This window comes from Pongo abelii, chromosome 14 (genome assembly GCF_028885655.2).
Source record: "Pongo abelii isolate AG06213 chromosome 14, NHGRI_mPonAbe1-v2.0_pri, whole genome shotgun sequence".
Taxonomy (NCBI): domain Eukaryota; kingdom Metazoa; phylum Chordata; class Mammalia; order Primates; family Hominidae; genus Pongo; species Pongo abelii.
In genome coordinates, this window is record NC_071999.2 from 55,936,567 (window position 1) to 55,960,601 (window position 24,035).

General features: G+C 36.3%; 1 protein-coding gene across 4 annotated transcripts in view; it reads left to right on the forward strand.

The window, feature by feature from the left end:
* Positions 1 to 24,035, forward strand: part of RNASEH2B (ribonuclease H2 subunit B) — a 64,297-nt gene that overhangs the window by 33,786 nt on the left and 6,476 nt on the right. For 3 of the 4 annotated variants that reach the window (XM_002824285.4, XM_063714914.1, XM_054529052.2), the window contains 6 exons: positions 3,367 to 3,440; positions 5,497 to 5,602; positions 8,037 to 8,118; positions 9,457 to 9,499; positions 13,906 to 13,986; positions 16,362 to 16,507. In XM_002824285.4, coding sequence (XP_002824331.2) covers positions 3,367 to 3,440; positions 5,497 to 5,602; positions 8,037 to 8,118; positions 9,457 to 9,499; positions 13,906 to 13,986; positions 16,362 to 16,478 — 503 coding nt within the window. In that variant the 3' untranslated portion in view covers positions 16,479 to 16,507. Of the gene's footprint in view, positions 1 to 3,366; positions 3,441 to 5,496; positions 5,603 to 8,036; positions 8,119 to 9,456; positions 9,500 to 13,905; positions 13,987 to 16,361; positions 16,508 to 24,035 lie in introns of those variants that run through there. The other variant, XM_024231047.3, reaches the window with a different exon arrangement.

Here is a 24,035-nt window from a genome sequence, read left to right on the forward strand (position 1 = left end):
AAGAAAAAAAGGAGATTGTGAGTTGTGGGACAGTTGGAACTTACCTACCTGGCTGTCCAAGGCTTAAAATGATATAGCCACTTGACAATTTCTTTCAGCTCAGGAGTTCTACTACTCCCTGGTACAATGTGAGGAACTACTGCTAGCTGCAACAAAATGGATAAATCTCACAGAAATAATGTGGAGCAAAAGAAGTTGGACACAAAAAGTATATACTGTATCATTTCATTTCTATGGTGTTCCAGAATAAAGCAAGAATTGCCCTATAATGATGGATGAGTGGTGACCTGTGATCTGGGTAGCCATGGGACAATTGACTACATAAGTGTTCAGGGAACTTTGGGGGATGATGCTTACATGACTGCATACATTTCTCCAAACTCCTCGAATTATACATTTAAAATGGGTGTGTCCATTGTGTGAACATGAACATTGCCTGAACACCTAAATAAAATTCATTTTTAAAACAATATTTACTGATCCAGCACTAGAAGCTAAGCCTCCTGATTTCTAACACAGTATTTATTTTTACTTCCCCCTTTCCCCCAAAATAATATTGGCTCCTTTTCTCTCCACACTTCCTACCTCCCATGGGATGGAGAGATGGAATGTGGGAGGCAAGGCCGGTGTGAGCACTGGCTCTGAGGTTTAGGCCTTGATATCCAGGAGAGTGGTGTGGGAGGAAGATGAACCACTGGGTTTTAGACACATGGAGGCTTAGTTCAGGGCTTTGGGCTTCCCGGTTAGTTTGTTTAGTCTTGTTAATCTAGGAGGAGATCACACCAGATGAAAGGGTACAGTTGACTTTGGAGGACGGTGAAGCAGAGCTGGGAAAAGAATCAGATAAGTTATTAGAGACATAAAAAAATAGAAAGCAATTTTATATATGCCATGGAGGAGAGGTTGCTAGGAGGTACTGAGGAAAGCATAGACCTAGTGATCTTGGTAAAGTGAACATCAGATCCACAGCTTTGATGTCAGCGTGGTTGGGAGTTGGGTGCTCTTGCCTACTTCCTCAGTGACTTAGGAGAGTTTACTTCATGTCACTCAGAGCCAGTCTTCGAAGATGGGGACAAATCATGGTTTATTAATTGATTCTGAGATTCATTCTGACCATTCAATAAGAAAATTTATAAAATGTGTCTAGCACAGACCTGAATAAACATTAGTTTCTTATGTTTTATTAACAAATCACCTTTTTCATCACGATATCTTAGCTAATATTATGTATTTGCTAAGTGGCAGGTGTTGTGCTCTAGGATTTGTATGGATTATCACATTTCATGCTCAGAATAGCCCAGTGAGAAAAAAACCTCTCTTTACACATGGGGAAACAGGCTTTGAGCACGAGGCAGCTTCCCAAGGAGACAGCATGTGCTGGTGTATGCATGAGCCCTGGTAGCATGGCTCAATCTGTGCTCTCTGCCCCTTCTTAGAGAATAATTCCCAGAGGTAGAGGAGAAGCCTCCTGGTGGGGCTCAGGGAGTGGGAGACAGGAAGGAGAACAGCAGCAGATGGTAGACATTCTTTCAGAAAATTTGGAGGTAGAGGCAAGAAAGAAGTGAGATGCCAGATCAGGGTAGGATTTTCAGGAGAACCTTGAGCAGTGAGCTTCTTTTGGAGTTTTTTTTTTTTTTTCCTCAGGCAATGAACACAACTTCTAAAAGCCATTCAACATCATATATTTATTTAGTGAGTGCTGTATGCTCTTAAAATTCCCGTGGTTTGTACATAGGTTGGGACATGGTCTCCAGGGAAATTGAGTCCAGTCTCATTGGCTTTGGCTTACAGTAGGCTGTTTGCCCAGGTAGTCCTGGCTCCAAGACAGCAGACATTGCACCTTGGAATTCTGACATTCCTGACAATGCTTTTGCAGCTGTCCCTCTTTTTTGTTACTGTAGTGACATGTCCTGAGGAGATGGCTGCAGATGTCCAGCCCCCAATCCATCCTGCCTCATCTTGCCTGCAGCATTGACAACCATAGGCTGAAACAGGGAGGAAATTCACAGGAACTAAGGCCAGGGACCTCCCAACCTCTCTCCCATACAATTTAACAGACTGCAGAAAATGAACCCTGAATGGGCAGTTTCCATTTCCCATCACAAGGTGGGAGGGAGAAAGAGCCTCATTCTATATAACTCAGAGGTGGTGAATTCACATCAGGCCCAAGGGTTACTAGTGGTCATAAAGATAAATCCTGCATGGACAGAGGAGGCTGGAGTAGAAGTGCTGCCCTTGCTAATTGCACAGAAAGAAGAAATACCATGAATGAAAAGGGTTGCAGAGGAAATCATGGTTTAATGGCATGGTATATAAGGCTGGGTGGATTGTGAGGAGAGTAAGTGTAATTTATAAGAGGTGAAACTTTTATCTCCATAAAGGGCCAGATTGAGCCTACCATAAATCTAAATCTTCTGAAATAGCTATGATTATGTTGGTAATATGTTAAAAGATAGATCTTTTTTTAATGCTCCCCCAATCCCACCAGGCCACTACTGAGTAGTTAACAAGATTTTTTTCCTGAATGTATGTAGTGAACTTCATAGATACCTGCATTTAGTTTTAATTTTCTTTATTGGGATTTTCATTTTTATTTTAAGAAAAAAAGTGGTTCATTGAAAACATTGAGGTGAGCTTAAAATTATTCAGAACAGTTAAGACTGCTTAGTATGCTAATGTGAACACAAAATATCTGAGACAGGTCTTAGTCAATTTAGAAAGTTTATTTTACCAAGGTTAAGGATGCACCCATGACACAGCCTCAGGAAGTCCTGAGACATGTGCCCCAAGGTGGTTGGGGGTACAGTTTGCTTTTATGTATTTCAGGGAGACATGAGACATCAATCAATATGTGTAAGATGTACATTGGTTTAGTCCAGTAAGGCAGCAACAACTCAAAGTGGGGGTTTCCACGTTAGACATAGATAGGAGACAAAAGGTTGCATTCTTTTGATCAGCCTTCCACTGAATACACAATTTAGTCTGGCTTGAGGGTGGGGCCATTGCTAGGGACTGGCCCTCTTCTGCCCAGAATTTCCCTGCCTCCTGTCCCTATCACCACGATTTATTTTCCTTTCACATTAGTTTGCTGAGGTTTTAAAATTACCTTTTCTACAGAGTTGTTTGTATAATTTGAAGGTTTTCTTAAATTCTTACTCATTTAGTGGTTGATGACTCCTGAGGTAGCCAAATTACTACTAACATTTAAAAAAACATTTCAAGTATGTTCTCAGGTTTGTAAATTAAGTTTTTCAAGAATTTAAACTTATAAAATATTTTTTAAATGGTTAACTTGTATATGATACAACCTTATGAGTTTTTTTTTTTTTTTAATTCGTTGTGCTGAGTCTTTTTTTTTCTTTTAAGGTAATCCAGAAATAGACAACAAGAAATATTACAAGTACAGCAAAGAGAAGACATTAAAGTGGCTGGAAAAAAAGGTATAGTTCCTCTCTAGTGCCTTGTGGTAAAAGAAAAAATTCAGTTCTCTAAGAAATTTTCAGAGAAGGCAGTAAGTCTGAATCCAGAGACCATCCTGTATATTCAGTGAAAAGAGACAAATTGTGTAGAGATACCAAGTATGAGAAGAAGGCTTTGACTTTTTAATCCTCCCTGACTTGTGTATCTCTGAAGTTAGCTTTATGTTTTCTCGTGACCTGCATTCTCGTTTCCCCCTGATCCTACTACGGAATGAAATAATTTGTTGGTGTGGATTTGAGTCTTCCAAATAAGAGGATACCAGGCTTGGCACTTGTTGGCCGCTGTCAGTCCTGCAGGTGTCTCCAAGGGTGATGCTCACACACAGCCAGGCAAAGGGACCCAGGGACACAGCCAGGCAAAGGTGTTCAAGTTTAGAGGAAGTATGTCCCGCTCTCAGGGTCTGGACACTGATGAGGGGTCATCTTACAGGCAAACCCTGTATCTTAGTGATTCTAAGAATCTTGACCTAATGGATGGACTGGGGCAGTGAATTTCAAATCAATTTAGTAGGTAACAACCAGTATTTCTCTTGGAATGAAACAGATTGGGATGGGATGGGACGGGATGGGACGGGACGGGACGGGACGGGACAGGATGGGACGGGACGGGACGGGACGCGATGGGACGGGGATGGGACGGGACGGGACGGGATGGGATGGGATGGGTTAAAATATAGCAGAGGAAGGGCAGGTATTAAGTATGGCTCTATGAAATGTATTTATATGTGTTTAAGTATTGGGTTGCTGTATATTTCTTACTATGGGTTGTGATTAAAAAAAAAAAAAACTTTGAAAGCCACTGTCCAAGGATAATATGTACTTTCACATTGATTAAGAAACTCGCTAAACCAGATAGAATAATGGTAAAGTTTTTGCAAGATCAGTGGATACCAGTAGTTGTAGTACTGTTTCCTAAGATTCTCTTCCATCTTTTGTGTGAAAAATCGTGTTTGTCTGCATGTTCTCTCTCATAAGTGGGAGTTGAACAGTGAGAACACGTGAACACAGGCAGGGGAACATCACACACCGGGGCTGTTTTGGGGGTTAGGGGCAAGGGGAGGGAGAGCATTAGGACAAATATCTAATACATGTGGGGCTTAAAACCTAGATGATGGGTTGATGGGTGCAGCAAACCACCATGGTACATGTATACCTGTATAACAAACCTGCATGTTCTGCACATGTATCCCAGAACTTAAAGTATAATAAATAAAAATAAATAATCAAAAATAAATAATAAATAAATTGTGTTTATTTGTCATACCATGTTACCAGGCTCATTGGAAGCCTGGGAAGCTGGAAGTGAGTCCAGTAGAATAATTAGGCTCCTAATGTGCAAAGTAGTGGAAAGGTTTAGAGTGCCATATTTCACTTTTCATTTGTGATATAGTAGTAGTAGTATTCCATGTAGGCAAAGAATGAGAATAAATGCGGAGCAGAATCCTTGATGTTTACTTTTGCTCTTAGCCAAGGAAAATGACATGAATAGCGAAGAGGAGTTTATACTTACTGATTATATTTCCTAGGAAGTGGGAAATTTATATTATTCTATTTAGGAAGTTATTACATATAAATTTTGTGCCAGGCTCTATTCTAAGGGCTTTATTTACATATATTACCTCATTTAATTTTCACAGTAGTGTTATGAGGTGGATGCTATTTTTTTCCCCATTTCACAGATAGAGCCACAGAAAGGTTAAGTAACTAGCCGTGGTTACAGAGCCAGGCCCAGCAGCCTGACTCCAGAGTCAGCTCTCAGTTATCACAATATGTTGCCTTCTCATATTGTGTAGGTCATGGAAGTCCATGTATTGAGATCATCCAGATATTGCTGCCACTCAGCCTTTCTTCAAATGGGCAACCATTTCTCATCTTCTGGTGTCTGGTGAAGATACTTCTAGGTTCTCAAATACTTCTTTGCAGATCTCTTAAATGGTCTGAAGGCCACCTATGAATTCATAGATTTCTAAAGTTAAGTTGAAAATACCCTGCTATTCCCCTCTTGGTTGCTTCATAGGTTAATCAAACTGTGGCAGCATTAAAAACCAATAATGTGAATGTCAGTTCCCGGGTACAGTCAACTGCATTTTTCTCTGGTGACCAAGTTTCCACTGACAAGGAAGGTAAGTAAAGCATTTTATCGGAAAAGATTTTTGTCTGGAGTAAGTTGCTTATGTGTAAATGCCTATCTTAGGATTTAAAAATTTTAATATCACAGAAGCCTCATATTCCTACCAATGCCTCATACACATTGTGGCAGGTGTGCATCTTATTTCAGAAGCAAAGAATATTTCTACCATAGGTTACTTCTGTCATTCATTGATACTTAAGTTATTTATTCAGCAAATATTTCTTTTACACTGATAGTAGTAACAACCTTGGCTATCATTTATTGAGGGTGTATTGTGTGCCAGGCGCTTTGCTAAGTTGCCACTATACAAACATAATCTCATCCGACCCTCCCAGTAAATTTCATGAGCATCTTGGGGCCATGTGCAAAGTCTCACAACTAGTAAATGCCAAAGCTGAGCTACTTATGGAGCTTGTCTCTCAAGCTCACACTCGTAACCTTTTTGTGATACTGTTCCTGTGGCACAGTTGTACTGTTCCAGTGGCTACATCTGTTTGCGTTTTCTTCTCAAGATACATGTTTTCTGATACAGGGATCAATATATTTTGATTTTAGATGAAAATTGATTTACTTGGCAATTTTTCTTTTAGGTTATTCTTTTATAATCTAAAAAAGGTATATTATTTTCTTTTCCAAGTAGAGTCCTCTTATTTTTATATGTATAGTTGAATAAGAACAGCTATATAATGCAGTTAACAATCTCAAATGGTGAGACAGAAATTATTCTGACGTTAAACTCCAATTCATTGTTCCCTTGTTCAGGGTATACATATGGCTTTAGTCATTACATAAATAAAAACTAGGAATAGTGGCCTGTTTGTGAATGATAGTAATTCAGGCAATCTGATTTGCAGGAATCTACCTTGCATGTATAGGTAGTTGCCTACTGCCATTCTGGGAGTGGTGGACAGCACCTTTGCCATACTGAGTTACCAGCTGTCAGTGTCTTTAATTGGCTTTAACAATAGAAGATGAGGGATTGAGATAGATGATTAATGGATAGATAGGTGGGTGGATAGATGCATCCATGGGTGGATGGATGGAACCATAGATTTTGTTTTAAAAGTAGAAGAAGGGATGTTAGAGGTTATTAAGACAGATCATCTCATTTTTAAAATGGAGAGGTAGGTAACTTATCCTCAAGATCTTCTGTTCTAAGTCTAGTGCTTTTACCAGTAGTCTACATATTAAGGTTCTGGGCTTGGCTATATTGCCATTTAGTGTCCTGACCATAAAGTAAGCTTGACATATTTTACATTATTTCATTTTTTAGATATTTAGGGTGGTTTGGTACCAGAAGCAGCAAATGAACTATAAGTTGACTTTCTCAAAATAGTTTTCTTTGTCTAGTCATGACTCATTGGATAATGACTATCCCAGATCCATGAGCAATTTTAAGGGTCAAATGATAACATTCAGTTTTCCGTTGACAGTGAAAATCTCTTACTGAAGACTTTTTGACGTCAGGTGGTCCCCAGACGGCAATCATTTTCTATGTAATACTGAAGCAAATTGTTACTTTGACTTGAGAACAGAGGAGAATGGAAAAAAGGAAGTGAATGAATATCCCAGCAGCAAACCTGGGGTCTGCTTTTGGTGCCTTATATCCCCACGTGGTTATCCCATCTTATGATTAAGTTTGATTATCTGCTTGTATTCTACATAAAATACTGAATTCAGGAACAGAGTTTTGAAACAGATTTTATTGTCTTCTTATATAACTGTATTTCTAATTGCTGCCAGAGCTGCATTTTAGTACTGAGAATCCAAATGCTTTAGAATTAATGATGATAAATTCTGCTGAGTTAGTTGTTTAAGTGTTTTATTAGTTTGGGAGTGTGTGTGTGTGTGTGTGTGCGTGTGTGTGTGTAGAACTATATATATAGAACAACATGTATGTATAGAACTATATATCTGTATTTCAGGGTTCTTATAATGCAAATACCTAGTAGTAGAGACATGGTATTTTATTTCTCTTAAATGAGTACACTCATTACTGTTGAATAATTAGATTTATTCTTTATTGAAGCAGGCTTAGAAAAGATTACCCTTTTAAAAAAGACATGACTATTTCATATTGTTATAGCTGATTTTTAAACTTTATTTGTATTCAGTGGTTTCAACTAAGAAAGCAACCCTGAGTTTTTGTTTTTAGTGTCATTTAGGGAGCATCTACTGTATTATACTTGTTTTATCTTATATCTTTGGTATCATCCCATGTCATATCTCATCCATCATATCTTCCCACTAGTCTGACAGATAGATATTACTGTCCCCATATTACAAATGAGAAAACTGAGGCTAGAGCTTAAGTGAGTTCCCTTTATCCAGATAGGGTCAGAATTTGAACTCAGGTCAATTTGACTATAAAACCACCATAATTACTATTTTTTTTTTGCTTTCACTCCTCCTTCTGTTTCTTTCAGAGGATTATATTCGTTATGCCCATGGTCTGATATCTGATTACATCCCTAAAGAATTAAGTGATGACTTATCTAAATACTTAAAGTAAGTATTGATTATCTTCAGTCATAATGAAGTACCGTTTGCTTCTTGGTTTCCCCAGTAGTGGGGTTTCCTTATGGCTTATCATATCACTGTTTATGATACAAGATTATTCTTCAGCTATGTCATATACTTTGTGCTTTGGGGTGATTTTTAATGGATGATTGGAATTATGGCTTGGTCTGATATTAGAGGATTAACTATGTTAAAAGTTTATCCTCAATTATACTTAACTAATTTGGTTCTTTGTGATCGTTTTAAGAGGAAGAAAGGAGGGATGGAAAGAGTAGATGGAATATAGACTTTTTTTAATTTACAAAATATTTGTATCATTTTCACTATTATCACTAGATGTTCACTAAAGGGACTTTATACCCAAGACTTGGAAGTCAAAGTAATATGAAACACAATCTGTGTCTTTGAGGGGCAGAAGAAGGGTTTTAAGAATGGTTTCATGTATGTTCCTTTCTTTATAAAGAGCTTATACATTTAGACTTTAAGTTGAAAAAGAAGTGTTAGAAGTCTTTATTTTCTAGATTTTTGCAAAATCATTACTTAATTTTGTTGTTAAGATTTTACGTGTGTGATGATTTAATAGCTTTTCCTGATCCTTATAAATCCTTTTTATCCTCTGAGTCATGAAGATAAAATGACTTTTTAATAGATATATTTGCTGGTTTTAGCAAATTCCAGAGGTCCTACTTTAAAAAACAACGATTGGAAACTGGTTTCTGTAATAGTTAAAGTGTGTTGAAAGCCTGCTTCAAATTGATAATCATATCCTTCTGCTTAATATATCCCCAGATTTCTATGCTGCTTGTCTTGTTAGAGACCTCATGTCTTTGTACTCCATTGTTTGTATAGATTCCTTTCTTTCCACTAACATTATTAAGTTTTGGTTGAAGAGTTTGGAAGAAAGGTATGCCAATTAAACTGCTTTCTAACAGAAGAAAAGTTGAAATTTATGTGGCTTTTTGTCAACAGTTAAAATAATTTTCACCTTTAAATATATGTTAGCATCTTCATTATGAAGAAAAAATACTCCAACACCCAAACACAAATTTATAGAGGCTAAAGAAAAGCAACTCTGTTCCAACAGATGGGTTCTAATTTTATTTTTTACTTCAGACAACACCAAAACAAGAACTTACATATCAAAATAAAGACTCATTTATTGAGAAAACTTTCATTCTTTACACTGAGTTAATTGAACAGGAAGATATATGGAGGTAAAGCTGTAAGTTGAAAAGTAGGACTTACTAAGTCTTAAGTTGGCACTGTCTTTCTGTTTGTTTGTCTATGAAAAACCATGACTTTGATTCTTATTTTTAACTTCCTTAGGCTTCCAGAACCTTCAGCCTCATTGCCAAATCCTCCATCAAAGGTAAGAAGCTGTGACTAAGATATCTTTGGGGGACTTAGAAAAATATTACACTCTTACCACATGAGGTTAGTTGGTTCTAATATATTTTAAAGCATACTAAATCCATTTTGCATGGAGTGATGCCATGTGGAATAAAGATTGTACTGGGCTCTCCATCACTATTTTTTATTTTTGTAGATTCTACCTGAATGGTAAATAAAGTGCCATGAAAACCCAAGAAGAGTTGGTTTTAGCAAGGTACCCCTGTGAAAATATTAAAGACATATAGTTAAAATTAAATCTTCCTGCATTAGTTAGATCACTTAATTAAATTTAGTAATCACTAAGCATACTCTATATATAACTAAAACTCATTTTGCCAAATCTAATTGTCACTGGCACAAAGGTGAACAGAAAATGATTTCCATAATACAAAGAATCCTTTGAGCAAAGATGATCACTTTTTTTCTGAATTTGAAATGATTGATGAATTTATGTGTAATCTTTGTTAGTGGAAAATCTTTTCCTCATTCATTCTCAGGCTGCTACCCACAGCTCCTCTGCAGCTGGTGTGTTTATCTCCTAGATCCAGAGAATGGAGAAGCCAATCATAAACCACACCTGACTGCAAATTGCAGCATTCCTTCAGCCCAGGCCAGATCTCAGATGAGTTAAATGCTGCTCCAAGACAGGGAAATAAACATGTGCACCAGCTTGTCAGTGAGGTCATTTCTTCTGCCAGCAAAGTAACGGATGCCTTGAGAATGTAAAATGGACATATTGTGGATGTTACAAACTTTCCTTCTCCCTTGCATTCGTTTCTTGGCCTTCAAGGTAGCTAACATGCTCATAATTTTTTTTTGTCATTCCCTGTGTAGAGGTGGTGGTGGCTCCAAAAACATTGTCCTTAGAAAAGGACAGAAAATTGAAAGTACAGCAGTGTTTGTTTGGGGCTCTGTTCAGCATGTTGTCAAAAAAAAAAAAATGCATGTTTTACTCTCTTGGAGAATAGCACTGGGCAGAAGTCTGTTGCTGTAAGATGTAAGGACTGCTCTAGGCCAGACCCATGCTTCTTTCATTCCAGTAGTTAATCTCTGACAGTAGCTCTAGAGGACCTAGAGAGGCACAGTTGTCTTGCTGAAACTAAGAGGGTAGATTCTGAGTGCTTCTTATTTTTCTTCATCCAAAAATTAAGCAGATTTTTTTCTCCCAACTATCTATCTTCCTTAGTAACTTAGAGATCATTCATGAATTGATCTAAACCTATTCTTGAAAGCTTTAGCCTTGGATACCTTTTGGAGTAATATGTTTCATAACTTTATTCTTCTCTGCTCCTGATTTCTGTTTTCTTATTTTAATTTTCAGAATTTAAGTTGTTTGTGACTTCATCATTTATGATTTAGATCAGGGATCAGCAAGCCTTTTCTTCTAAAGCCAGACAGTAAATATTTTAGGCTCCATGAAGCAGATGGACTCTATTGCAACTACTCAACTCTGCTGTTGTATTGTGAAAACAGCCACAGATAATACATAAACGAATGAGCATGGCTGTGTTCCAGTAAAACTTCATTTATAAAAGCAGGCAGCCAGCTGGATTTGGCTCCTGGGCCATCATTTGCCAAGCCCTGATTTTGATTTTGGCATCTTGCTCTTCCTAAACCCCAGCCTTGTTTTCTATATTATTTGAGTTGCTTTTCAAGGTCTTCTAGTCTGTGTCTTTCTGGGGTTCCAGTGTACACATGACAAACTATACTAGATGATGTACCATCATTTAAACAAGCGTAGGACATATCTTCTGCTAGCTTTCCTGTCTGTATCCAGGATTTGATTGATTTTTACAGTAATATAGTTGACTGTTTCCAGGAAATATATTCCAGTAGCTGTTAGGTATCTTTGTATCTGTGTTGTAATCGATAGCATGGAGCCTGTCATCTTTAATATGTTTTATATTATTTTCCTTTACTATCATATGTCTGCCTTTGTTGAAACTCAGCTTCCAACCCTCACTTGCTCCAGTCTTTTCAATTTGTCACTGTCAGCAAGCAGAGTTGAATGCAACCAGTGGGTTTGGAGATGTTCCCGAGTTCCTTCTTGCAAATCATTTGTAAGAAGGCCTAACATTAATCCCTGTGGTACTCTGCAGTTTGTTCTCTTTCCAGAACTGTATCCATTTAGTCATAGCCTTTGTTACTGTCTTTCTGAGCCACTTTTCTGCTGAAACAATCTCCCAAATCCGTAGTGATTTGGTCTTTTAAATAACAAAAATTTTAGTAAATTCTTCAATCATCTTTTTTTCTAATATATTCAACAGTGCACTGGGAATAACATAAAAACTAGTTATATGTAGAGGCTACCACAATCATTTTCTTTTTTTAAACACTTGTAACTGGTATCTTGTTTTGTTGTGAGCTATTAAAACACCTGAACAAGTCATTTCTCCAATTAATCAGGTCCATACAAAAGTACCTTTCATCTTAAGTTCTTGTAATGAACACTTTTTATTTGAATTATCAGTGAAAAGTGAACCTCATCAGTGCAGTGGCACACACTTGTAGTCTTAGCTACTCAGAAGGCTAAGGCAGAAGGTCGCTTGAGCCCAGGAGTTCAAGGCTGTAGTATATGATGATTGCAACTATGAACAGCCACCGCACTCCAGCCTGGGCAACAGAGTGAAACCCTGTCTCTGAAGAAAAAAAGGGAATAATGTCTAAGTGTTTATAATGACATCTATGTTAGGAACATTTTGCCACAGAGAAGGAACACAAGCATCCTCATAACTTCAAGCCTTTTGTGTTTTGAAAATATTTTGGCCTTCAGCGTTATTAGCTGTGAGTTCCACCCTCTTAGCTGAAGATACCTTTCTAGTAAAAAATGTGCATCACCTAAACACCCTTTGCTGTCTTAATTTAAATAGAAATATGTATTCTTTTTCTCCTTTTTGAGACAGAGTCTTGCTGTGTCATCTAGGCTGGAGTGCAGTGGCACAATCTCAGCTTACTGCAGTCTCTGCTTCTCAGGTTCAAGCAATTCTCGTGCCTCAGTCTCCCGAGTAGCTGGGACTACAGGCACATGCCACCATGTGCAGCTAATTTTTATATTTTTATTAGAGATGGGGTTTTGCCATGTTGGCCAGGCTGATCTCGAACTCCTGGCCTCAAGTGACCGCCCACCTTGGCCTCCTAAAGTGCTGGGAGTACAGGCATGAGTCACTGCACCAAGCTGAAACATATATTCTTAACAAAGTTGCAAATATACATTCACTTGGTGCTGATAGGTGGTTCATTTGTGATGGATTAGTCTTTTTCTTTTAATGATTCATTTGCTAGAGGTTGCTGTGTGGCCAAGAGAAGGTTTTCCTATAGTGTATGGTATATTCCCAGGATGAGCCTCTGTTTTTTTACAGCAAACAATTTTAAGACATGGTGTTTTATCCTCTTGGGTTATGGGATAAAAAACCACGGGCTGTGGAAACTTTTAGCACCAACTCTACCAGTTCTTTGTTTAGCAAAGCAGGGGCATGAAGAATGAAGCTGGGAAGAAGTCTGTTTCCTAGGGTAGATCCATGTTGGGTCTGGTCAACCTGGTGTCTCCACAAACAGCCTGAAAATTATAAAAATCTGGGTTGTGATCACCATGCAGTCAATTCTCCATGTTCAGCAGCAAGACTTGTCTTCCCTGCTATTGTACCTTTTACATAATAAGTGTGGCATGATTTCTTCTATATTGTGATCATTAAGGCCTTGACAAGATTCTCACATTCACTGGTGTAAAATGTTCATGTGAAAGGAGAAAATAGTAAGTAAAGGTCTGACTTAGTTGCATTGGGCCTAATGGAAAGAACACTGTATCAGAATTGAAATCTTGGCCGAAGTCCTCTACTTGGTGACCTTAAGCTATTCATTTAGCCTCTCTGTGCTTCCCTCTCTTGCTGGCTGCTTGCTTGTGCAAGGTTGTTCTTGCATGGATAAAGTAAGATAAATATTGTCCCTTCATTCATAAGTGGACATTAAACCGGCCCAGGAGGTAAAAGAAATAGGGATTCTGGCTGGACACCTGGCCCCCTTCAAGAGACTATTCTCATTTTGACTTCTGTGCCTTGATTCATCTGGTAATTAGCAATCCCCTCATGCCCACCATACCTGGCACCTACAAAGCCTGTGTTTGCTAGACCAGCTAAGGGGTTCAGCCATGTACTTACCCAATCATATCCACCATCACCAAGGCTGCTTCTTAGAAGTGATGTGTGGCTCGATTCCCTAGATGATTGGCAAAATGTAAAGGAGCCTGTAAAAAGTAAGCCCTTTGCTGGGTCTGCTGTTCCATTCGCCTCTGTAGAGGTCTAAATTATACATGTTGGGGTTTTTTTTAATGGATTGATGTTGTGTCAAGGTGACATTTGACACCACTTCGCTGCTCTAATGTTGCAGAAAATAAAGTTATCAGATGAGCCTGTAGAAGCAAAAGAAGATTACACTAAGTTTAATACTAAAGATTTGAAGACTGAAAAGGTATGTGGGTTCAGGTGTAGTGGTGTATCGTTCATACTCAGTGCGTGATGTGCATGAATACATGCGGAACAGTTGCACGCTTGATTGTGATTACAGTTTTGACCAGGAAGAATTATTAACTTGCATTTCTGTGACTTAATAATTAAGAATTGTGTATGACAATGAAAATGTTAAGCAACTAAGACTTATTATTAGTCAGAGGAAAACAATATACTACTTATCGAGAGTGTGCCTAAATTTTGCTATGTATTCATAGAGTGATAGGGTGGGAAAGGAGGGAGGAAGCTCTACAGGTAATTTTTTGTCAACCCTGCTGCCCAGAAGCAGAAATTATGATGATGATAAAAATTAATAATTTCACCATTCAGCATTCACCCTGGCAAATGGCATTTTGGTAACATTCCTTACTGAGCTTTATACATGCATTATAAATACATATGTGGCCTTTAACATTGGCATTATAATACTCAGTTCTGCGCTTTTTATTTAGCATTAAAATGTGAAAATGTTCACATATCATTAAACATTCTTTGAAAAAATATTCATGTTTTTATGATATTCAGTCATGGGTGTTTGTTTCACCATATGGAATGTAATTTAATCATTTCCCTATATTTGGACATATAGGTTACTTCTGATTTTTTTATTTTTTTGTTTTTATTGAAGTGATAGACATTCTTATTTACAGTCTGTATCTCCAGTCATTTCATTAGACACAATTTTGAACTAAGAGTAAGAGCTTGGAGAACATGAACTCTTTCATAATTGAAATATATATAGCTAAATTGCTTTTCAAAAATGGAGAAAGTTGTGCTTCCAAACATTATTGCCAATGAGTATTTATCTTGCATTTTTGACGACATTGAGTATTGCTTTTATTCTTGAACATTGTTGCCTGTCAAATTAGGCTACATTTCTTTAACTAGAAAGGTTGTTTTTCCAAATGCTTATGGCCCATTTGCATTTTTGCGAATTGTTGGTTCCTGTCCCTTGCCTGTCTTTATGTTGAGATAGTAATGTTTCTCTGTTGCTTTGTATGAGCTCATTCTAAATTAAGACTATTAACGCTTTTCATGAAATATAGGATACAAACTTGTTTTAACTTTTTCATTTGATTTTTTAACAGTGTTAAATTTTTCTGAGGATTAAGTACAGAAATTGTTTCCCTTTATGATTTTTCCATTGTTTTTATGCTTAGAAAGGCCTTGCCCATCTCAAGATAAGTTAACTTCACTTAGATTTTAAAAAATACTAACTGCCCTTTGAGTTTAATGTTTTTTAGAACTGTTACTCTTGAATCAATATGTAATTTATTTGGGCATATGATATTGGGGATAGTTCGATTTAAGATCTGCCCAAATAGCTAGTTATCTCGATGCTGTGTCAACGGGGACATTGTCAGTTTCTCTGAGAGAAATCTTTGTGCCCCGCCCTTCTGTGGGAGTGCCACTTATTGTATCCACTTGGGCACAGCATGGAGAATGTCTTAAATGCACGAGATAAGTCTGAAGCAGACTGTTGCTTTGCACCATTGAGTCAAAAATAAGCCTACTAAATTATAAGTGACAGAATGTGAAAAGCAGAATTGTGGGAATCATATACTGTGCCTCTAAAAAATACTTTGTCAATGACTTTGTCTTACAGTTCCCAGGGAGACAGGTGATTTTTTGTTTTTTGATTCCCATAATTTATGCTTCTTCTGAACAATTTGTGGTGCATCTGCATCAAAGTTAAATCAGCTGCTATTTACCTTCTGCAAGTGCTTTATATAAGACATGGAAGAAAAAACTTCAGTGACCAGAGAGAGATAGAAATGTACAGGGCAGAATTATTTGGAGTCAGCTTTTTGGAAAGTATTGCTTTGTTGGAGGAAAAATAAGGCAGCTATCCTGCTGGTCTGGGATGCTTTGCAACCCAAGTCATCTTTTGAATATCATAGGGTTGTCCTTGGTTTCCCATGGAGCAAATGAATAAAATCAGATGGTAAATTGGTGTGAATTATTCATCATGTGGTAATACAAGGCTGTAATTCCTACCTCTGACAATTGCGGCCTGTGTCAGTTCCATTGTTTGTGTTATTGTACTTTATGCACCCTCCAGAATTATCTACCCCCTCCCCAATGTAAACCATTGGTTGGAACATTCTGCTTCTTAGAAGGCGGCAGTTTTGTCTTCTGCCTCTTTTAACATATTCTGTCTCTTAGGTCTGAATTCTGAATAGAAATCAGAACTTTTTCACTCCCGTATGAAGCATGTTAGTGGGGGACGCTTACCTTCCTTAATGAAACTTGAGACATGCAGTCTTCTTTGATTTGCATATATGATTAATAAATGTTACATTTATAACAATTTTTCTCTCTTATTTTCATTAACAGAAAAATAGCAAAATGACTGCAGCTCAGAAGGCTTTGGCTAAAGTTGACAAGAGTGGAATGAAAAGTATTGATACCTTTTTTGGTGTAAAAAATAAAAAAAAAATTGGAAAGGTTTGAAACTTTGAAAATAAAATCTAGCAAAAATATTTGCTTTTTACATGTTTCAGTTTGTCCTTCCTGACCATTAATGACTACCTTTGGTGGGGGGAAGGAAGAAGCCAATTTCATGTTCTCTTAAACATTTCTTTGCATTTGGTTTTTGTGTTCCTGAATGAAATATGGGAAAGCGTGTAACTTCATGGCTATGGCCTTTTGGAGTCTCATCTGACATAATGAAAAGTAATCACTTGAAGAGAATTAACATATAGCATCATGATTTTCTCAGTAAACTGACATGTGACAATGTTAGAGTGTATGACTGTTTTTTAATGCAACTTTGCATCCAGTAGGTATAGTAATAATATCTTCAGTATACTGAGAGAAACTGGATTACAAAACTGTGAGGTAGATTATTACTTTTAAAAAGGCTTTAGTTTTTGGTAAAAATTTTTTTTTTTTTTTTTTTTTGACACGGAGTCTCACTGTCGCCCAGGCTGGAGTGCAGTGGCGCGATCTTGGCTCACTTTTTAGAAAATAGAGAAAATAATAAGAATTTCAATCTCCCATTTCTTCATTACCCAGAGATAATGTATTTTCTTATAATAATTTTTAGAAAGGAATTACAGTGACTTTATAACCTTTTTTTTTTTTCAACTTTTATTTTAGACTCAGGGGTACATATGCAGGTTTGTTACAGAGGGATACTGTGTGATGCTGAGGTTTGGGATGTAATTGAACTTGTCACCCAGGTAGTGAGCATAGTACCCAATGGGTAATTTTTCAAGCCTTGCTCTCCCACTCTCCCTCCCCTTGAAGTCCCCAGTGTCTATTATTGCCATCTTTAAGTCCATTTGTACCGAATGTTTAGCTTTTACTTATAAGTGAGAACATGTGGTATTTGGTTTTCTAGTTTTTTTGCATTAATTCGCTCAGGATAATGGCCTCCAGCTGCATCCATTTTGCTGCAAAGGACATGATTTCATTCTCTTTTATGGCTGTGTAGTATTCCATGGTGTATATGTGCCATATTTTCTTTATCCATTCCACTGTTGATGGGCTCCTGGGTTGATCCCATATCTTTGCTATTGTAAGGAGTGCTATGATGAACATACAGGTGCATGTATCTTTTTGGTAGAATAATTTATTTTCCTTTGAGTACATAGCCAATAGTGGCCAATAGTGGGATTTCTGGATCGAATGGTAGTTCTGTTTTTAGTTCTTTGAGAACTCTCCAAACTGCTTTCCATAGTGGCTGAACTAATTTACATTCTCACCAAAAGTGTTCCCTTTTCTCTGCAGCCCTGCCAACATCATCTGTTATTTGTTTACTTTTAACTAATACCTGCTCTGACTGGTAGGAGATGGTATCTCATTGTGGTTTTCATTTGCTTTGCTCTGATAATTAGTAATGATGGGTGTTTTTTAATATGTTTGTGATCACTTGTATGTCTTCTTTTGAGAAGTGTCTGTTTATGTCTTTTGCCTACTTTTTAATGGGGTTATTTGTATCTTATTGATTTGTGTAAGTTCCTTATAGATTCTGGATGTTAGTCTTTTGTCAGATGCATAGTTTCTCTCACTCTGATTTTGTTGTCTGTTTACTCTGTTGATACTTTATTTTGCTGTGCAGAAGCCCTTTAGTTTAATAAGGCCCCCACTTGTCAATTCTTATTTTTGTTGCAATTGCTTTTGAGCACTTAGTCATAAATTGTTTGCCAAGGCTGATGTTGAGAAGGGTATTTCCTAGGTTTTCTTCTAGGATTTTTATAGCTTGAGGTCTTACAGTTAATTCTTTAATCCATCTTTAGTTAATTTTTGTATATGGTGATAGGTAGGAGTCCAGTTTTATTCCTCTGCATATGGCTGGTCAGTTATCCCAGCATCATTTATTGAACAGGGAGTCCTTTCCCCATTGCTTATTTTTGTTGACTTTGTTGAAGATCAGATAGCTATAGGTGTGTGGCTTTATTTCTGGGTTCTCTATTCTCTTTCTTTGGCCTATGTGTCTGTTTTTGTATCAGTACTATATTGTCTTGATTACTGTAGCCTTGTAGTATAGTTTGCAGTTGGGTAATGTGATGCCTCTGGCTTTGTTCTTTTTGCTTAGGATTGCTTTGGCTGTCCAAGCTCTTTTTTGGTTCCATATGAATTGTAGAATAGTTATTTTCTAATTCTGTGAAAAATCACATTAGTTACCTTTTTATAAACATTATTTTATTACTATTTTCCCAGACTACTAACTGTTCTTCATAAATATGTTTTTTAATGACAGTATAATTTTTGATTATTTGGATATTTGATTATTTAATAACCATGATCCTGTTTGGACATTTGGATTGTTCACAAGTGTTCACTATTTGAAGAATCAGATTATAAGTAAATATTTGTCCACACGTTTTATTGTTTCCTTATAATGGATTTTTGGTTGTGGGCTTATTGGATTTTCAAATATATATTTATGGGAATATATTTCATGGAAAGCTTATAAGCTTTTGCACTCTAGGCTTATTATAACGGTCTTGCACTCTAACAAACAGTGGGTGTGAAAGCTTAATGCCACCTTGTTAGCATTGGTTGTTACCTTTGGAAATAAGTGTAAAAACATTTTATTGTGGTTTTAATTCATATTTCTCTGATTAGTAATGATTTTGAACATTTTTTCATACTTACTAATCAATTGTCATCTTATAGAGAATTGTCTTTTATATTCTTTGCTAAATTATTAGAGTATCAATATTTTTCTTATTGACTAAAAGTATTCTATAACTTAAGGACATTAATTATGTCTACTGTGTTTGTTGTAAATTTCCTTTCTTGGTTTATACTTTGCCTTTAATTTTGCTTATGATTTTTGCATGCAGGTGTTTTTAGTTTTTATGTAGACATATATACATAAACTTTTCCTTTACACAGATATTGTACTTAGAAAGATATTTCATTTTACAGGAAATTTAACCAGACACTTTTATTTTCTTCTGATTTTTTGATAGTTAGTTTTTCGTTCTTTTTTGTTTTGTTTTTTTTTAGATGGAGTTTCGCTCTTGTTGCCCAGGCTGGAGTACAATGGCGCGATCTCAGCCCATCACAACCTCCGCCTTCAGGGTTCAAGCGATTCTCCTGCCTCAGCCTCCCAAGTAGCTGGGATTACAGGCACGTGCCACCACGCCCAGCTAATTTTGTATTTTTAGTAGAGACGGGGTTTCTCCATGTTGGTCAGGCTAGTCTTGAACTCCCAACCTCAGGTGATCCACCCGCCTTGGCCTCCCAAAGTGCTGGGATTACAGGTGTGAGCCACCATGCCTGGCCTATTTTTGTTTTATATATAATTACTTAAATCATCTAGAGAATGTATAATTATGTTTAAATATGCTGTGAGGTAAAGCTGTAATTTAATTATTTTCTCACCAGTTTAGTTTTTCATTTAATCTGTAGGATTATTTTGTCAAATTCTAAGAGTAAGTTCCAATGGGATTTTTACTGAGATTTTGTTAGATGCATAACTTACTTTGGGAAAACAAACATCTTTACAAACTTAAATATTCTTATTTGGGAATATAGTATTTCTTTTTATTTACTCAAGTCTTAAGAATACCTTTCACTAACGTTCAGTTCTTCATCTTCAATAGGTTCTAGACATATCTTTGTACGAGTATGTGTAGATGTTTTCATTGCTATTAATGAAATCTGTTTTTTTCCAGCTAGGTCTACCAACTGGTCATTTTGTGGTAAAGTTTCATATTTTTATATATTTATCTTTTAAATAACCAGTTTACTAAACTATTAATGGAAAAATTTTCCATTTTATTTATTTTGGGTTTTAGTACATAATATAGTATGTAATTTAGTTTTTAAAAATTGCATGCAATTCTTTTCTAATAGTTACACCTCTTTTATTATATATTTTACATTATATTACATGGGCTAGAATATCCAGAACAGTATTAAAGAGTAATAATAGCCGTCTTTGTCTAATTGGTGATTTTATTGATGTGCTTTACCATTAATCTGACACTAGCTGTTGCTAATATGATAAAGAATATCCATCCTTTTATACTTAGTTTCCTTAAGGTTTAAATTAATAATTGGTGTCGGTTGTTATCAGAAAGCTTTTTGGCATCTATTGAGGTGTCTATAAAGTTTTTACTACTATCAAACTGTACCCAAATGTCTAATAAACTCACCCCGGCAGTAGATAAAGGATCAGTAGCATAATGGATACATCCTATCTTTCTTAACCTTTGTCAAATATAGTTTTCAATTAGACTTCCTACACTTTTATTAAGGAATTTTGCAGACATATTCATAAGCAATGCTGCTGTTAGGCTTTAGCGTTAGAATTAGGCTAGCTTTCCATTTTTTCCAATGTTCTGGAAGGATTCATTTTGCATTATTATATTCTATTGCTGGAAAATGTTTAAGAATCTTAGAGGTAAAACTATCTGGCACTGGAGCCTTTTTGTTGTTGTTATAGTTTTCTTTAATCTGCAAGAATTTCTCATCTGTTCTTTGTCTTACTTGACATTTTTGAGGAGTACAGGGTAAATATTTGCTGGAATATTTCTCATTCTAATGTTTCTTTTTGATTAAATTCAAGTCATACTCTTAGGGCACCTCCGGGAGTAATATGTCTTTCTCAGTACACCATGGCAGGAATCACAGTCTATCCCAATCTCAGTGTTGTTGACTTTGATCACTTGATTAAGGTGCTGCCTACAAGTTTTTCATTGTGAATTATTGTTGATTATTTTTGTAATTAATAAGTAATTTGTGGATAAGTATTCTGGGACTTTGTAAGTATCCTATTTCTTATCAGATGTTTGCCCACTACTTTTAGGATCTGATGATTTTCTAACTTTCATTTCTTCTATATTTATCAGTTGGCATTCTTCTGTAAGGAAGACCTTTCCCTTTTCCTTGCTTCTTCCCTCACTTATGAATTCTTAACAGTATGGATTTATAGATTTTTATTTTATCCAGTGGGCTATATTGCATTATTAGTATTAATTTTAATGCTCATGTTGTTTCAGAAGAGCTAGTGGGAGACCCTTCAAGCTGACTTGTGTATCTTTTGGGTATGTTTCTATCATTCTTTAATACATTCCTGCTTCTGCGACTGGAGTTTCAGCCTCTTGTCCTGTGCAAGCCCTGAATCCACCTTTTTTTCAAAGAACCCTGGTTCCTTTCAGTGAAGAATGGTATTTAGAAACCAAGATCTAGGCAGTAGGTATGCTCATTGCTATTGGTATGTCATTGCTTAGGAGCCAAAGCTAGGAAATGAGTGTGTGTGTACAACATGTACACGCACATATATACACTATGTACTCATATCAACATTTCTAAATCTATCCATGTATCTATCAGTATTTATCTGTGTATGTGGTTTTTTGTAGAATTCCCTTTATCAGGCTGAGAAAGTTTCCTTCTATTCCTAGTTCACTGAGAGTTTTTATCATATATGGGTATTGAATATATAGGTATTTATCATATGTGGATATTGTCAAATAATTTGTATCTACTGAGATGATCAAGTAGTTTTCTTTTTAATAGAGAAATGTCTTTTAATATATGAATTATAATGATTGATTTTTGAACGTTAAACTAACTTTGCATTCTTGAGATAATCCCTACTTGGTCACAGTATATTATTCTTTTTATATGTAGTATGGGATTTTTTTTCCTAATATTTTGTTAAGTACTTTTTTGTATCTCTGTTCATGAGGGATGTTGGTCTGTGGTTTTCTTTACTTGTAATGATTTTGTCTGATTTTGATGTCATAGTAAAACTGGGCTTATAAAATTAGTTGGGAAGTATTCTTTCATCACTTATTTTCTGAAAGAGTTTGTGTGAGGTTGGTGTTGTTGCTTCCTTATATGTTGGACACAATTCACCAGTGAAGCCATTTGGACCTGGAATTTTCTTTGGGGGAAACTTTTAAATTACTAATTCCATTTCTATAATAGATGAAGAGCTATTCTAATTTTCTTTTTTTTTTCTTGTGCCAGTTTTGGTAATTTATATCTTTCAAGAAATGTATCCATTTGATCTAGGTTGTCAAATTTATTGGCATAAGTTGTTCATCACATTTTTATTATCCTTTTAATGTCTGTGAATCTGTAGTGATGTTCCCTTTTTCATACCTGATGTTGGTCATCTGTGTCTTCTTTTTGCTTTCTCTATTAGTATAGCTAAAGGTTTGTCAATTTCATTGATCCTTTCAAAGAATCATTGTCTTCTGGCTTGCATAATCTCTGATGAGACATCTATGATATTTCTTATATTTCTTCTCCTTTACATAATGTGTCTCCTCCTCATGGCTTCTTTTAAGATTTTCTTCTTTATTACTAGTTTTCAGCAAGTTGACTATGATGTGTTGATGTGGTTTTCTTTTTGTTTATCTCATTTGGGAGTTTATTAAGCTCCTTGAACTTTTGAGTTTTTAATTTTCATCAAATATGGAAAATTTCTGGCCAATATTTCTTTAAATACTTTTTTCCATTATTTCCTCCCTTTTCTCCCTATCCCCTCAGCTTCTGGGCCTCCAATTTCATGTATGCTGGAACACTTGGTATTGTCCTCCAGGTCCTATCACTGAGTTTCTGTTTTGTTGTTTGTTTGTTTGTTTATGTTCCATTTTTAGACAGTTTCTAGGTGTATCTTCAAGTTTACTTTGATTTATAGCATTTCATCTTCTGTTAACCTTAGTTATTTAATTTTTACTTTAAATATTGTAATTTTTTTTTGTTTTTTTTTTTTTTTTTGAGATGGAGTTTCACTCTTGTTGCCCAGGCTGGAGTGCAATGGCACGATCTCAGCTCGCTGCAACTTCCGCCTCCCGGTTCAAGTGATTCACCTGCCTCAGTCTCCTGAGTAGCTGGGATTACAGTCATGCGCCATCAAACCTGGCTAATTTTGTATTTTTAGTAGAGATGGGGTTTCTCCATGTTGGTCAGGCTGGTCTTGAACTCCTGACCTCAGGTGATCCGCCCACCTCAGCTTCCCAAAGTGCTGGGATTACAGGCCTGAGCCACCACGCCCAGCCTTAAATATTGTAAATTTTAGTTCTAGATGTTCCATTTGGTTCTTCTTTATGTCTTCCCGTATCTCTTCTTATTATGCTTGCAGTTTTCTTTAAATACTTCAATATAGTTAAAATAGCTACTTAAATGTCCTCATTTGCTAGTTCTATTATCTTTGTTATTTTCTATCTTCTAGGTCTATTTTTCTCCTCTCTCTTTTACTTTATTTTGAAATAATTTTATACTTTTCTAGAAAAGTCACAAAAATAGTAAAGTTTAGATATGACGTTCACCCAGTATTAGCATATAGTATGAGACTTCCCTCAGTATTAGCATACATAACCATACTACAAGGATCAAAACCAGAAAATTTACCTTATTGTACTTTCACCTATCTTTCCACTAATACTTTTTTAATTTCAGAATTCAGTCTGTGATGCTACATTGCATTTAGCTGCCACATCTCTTCAGTGTTTTCTAATTTGTAAGAGTCCCGGCCAGGTGCGTTGGCTCATGCCTGTAATCCCAGCACTTTGGGAGGGCAGGGCGGGCAGATCA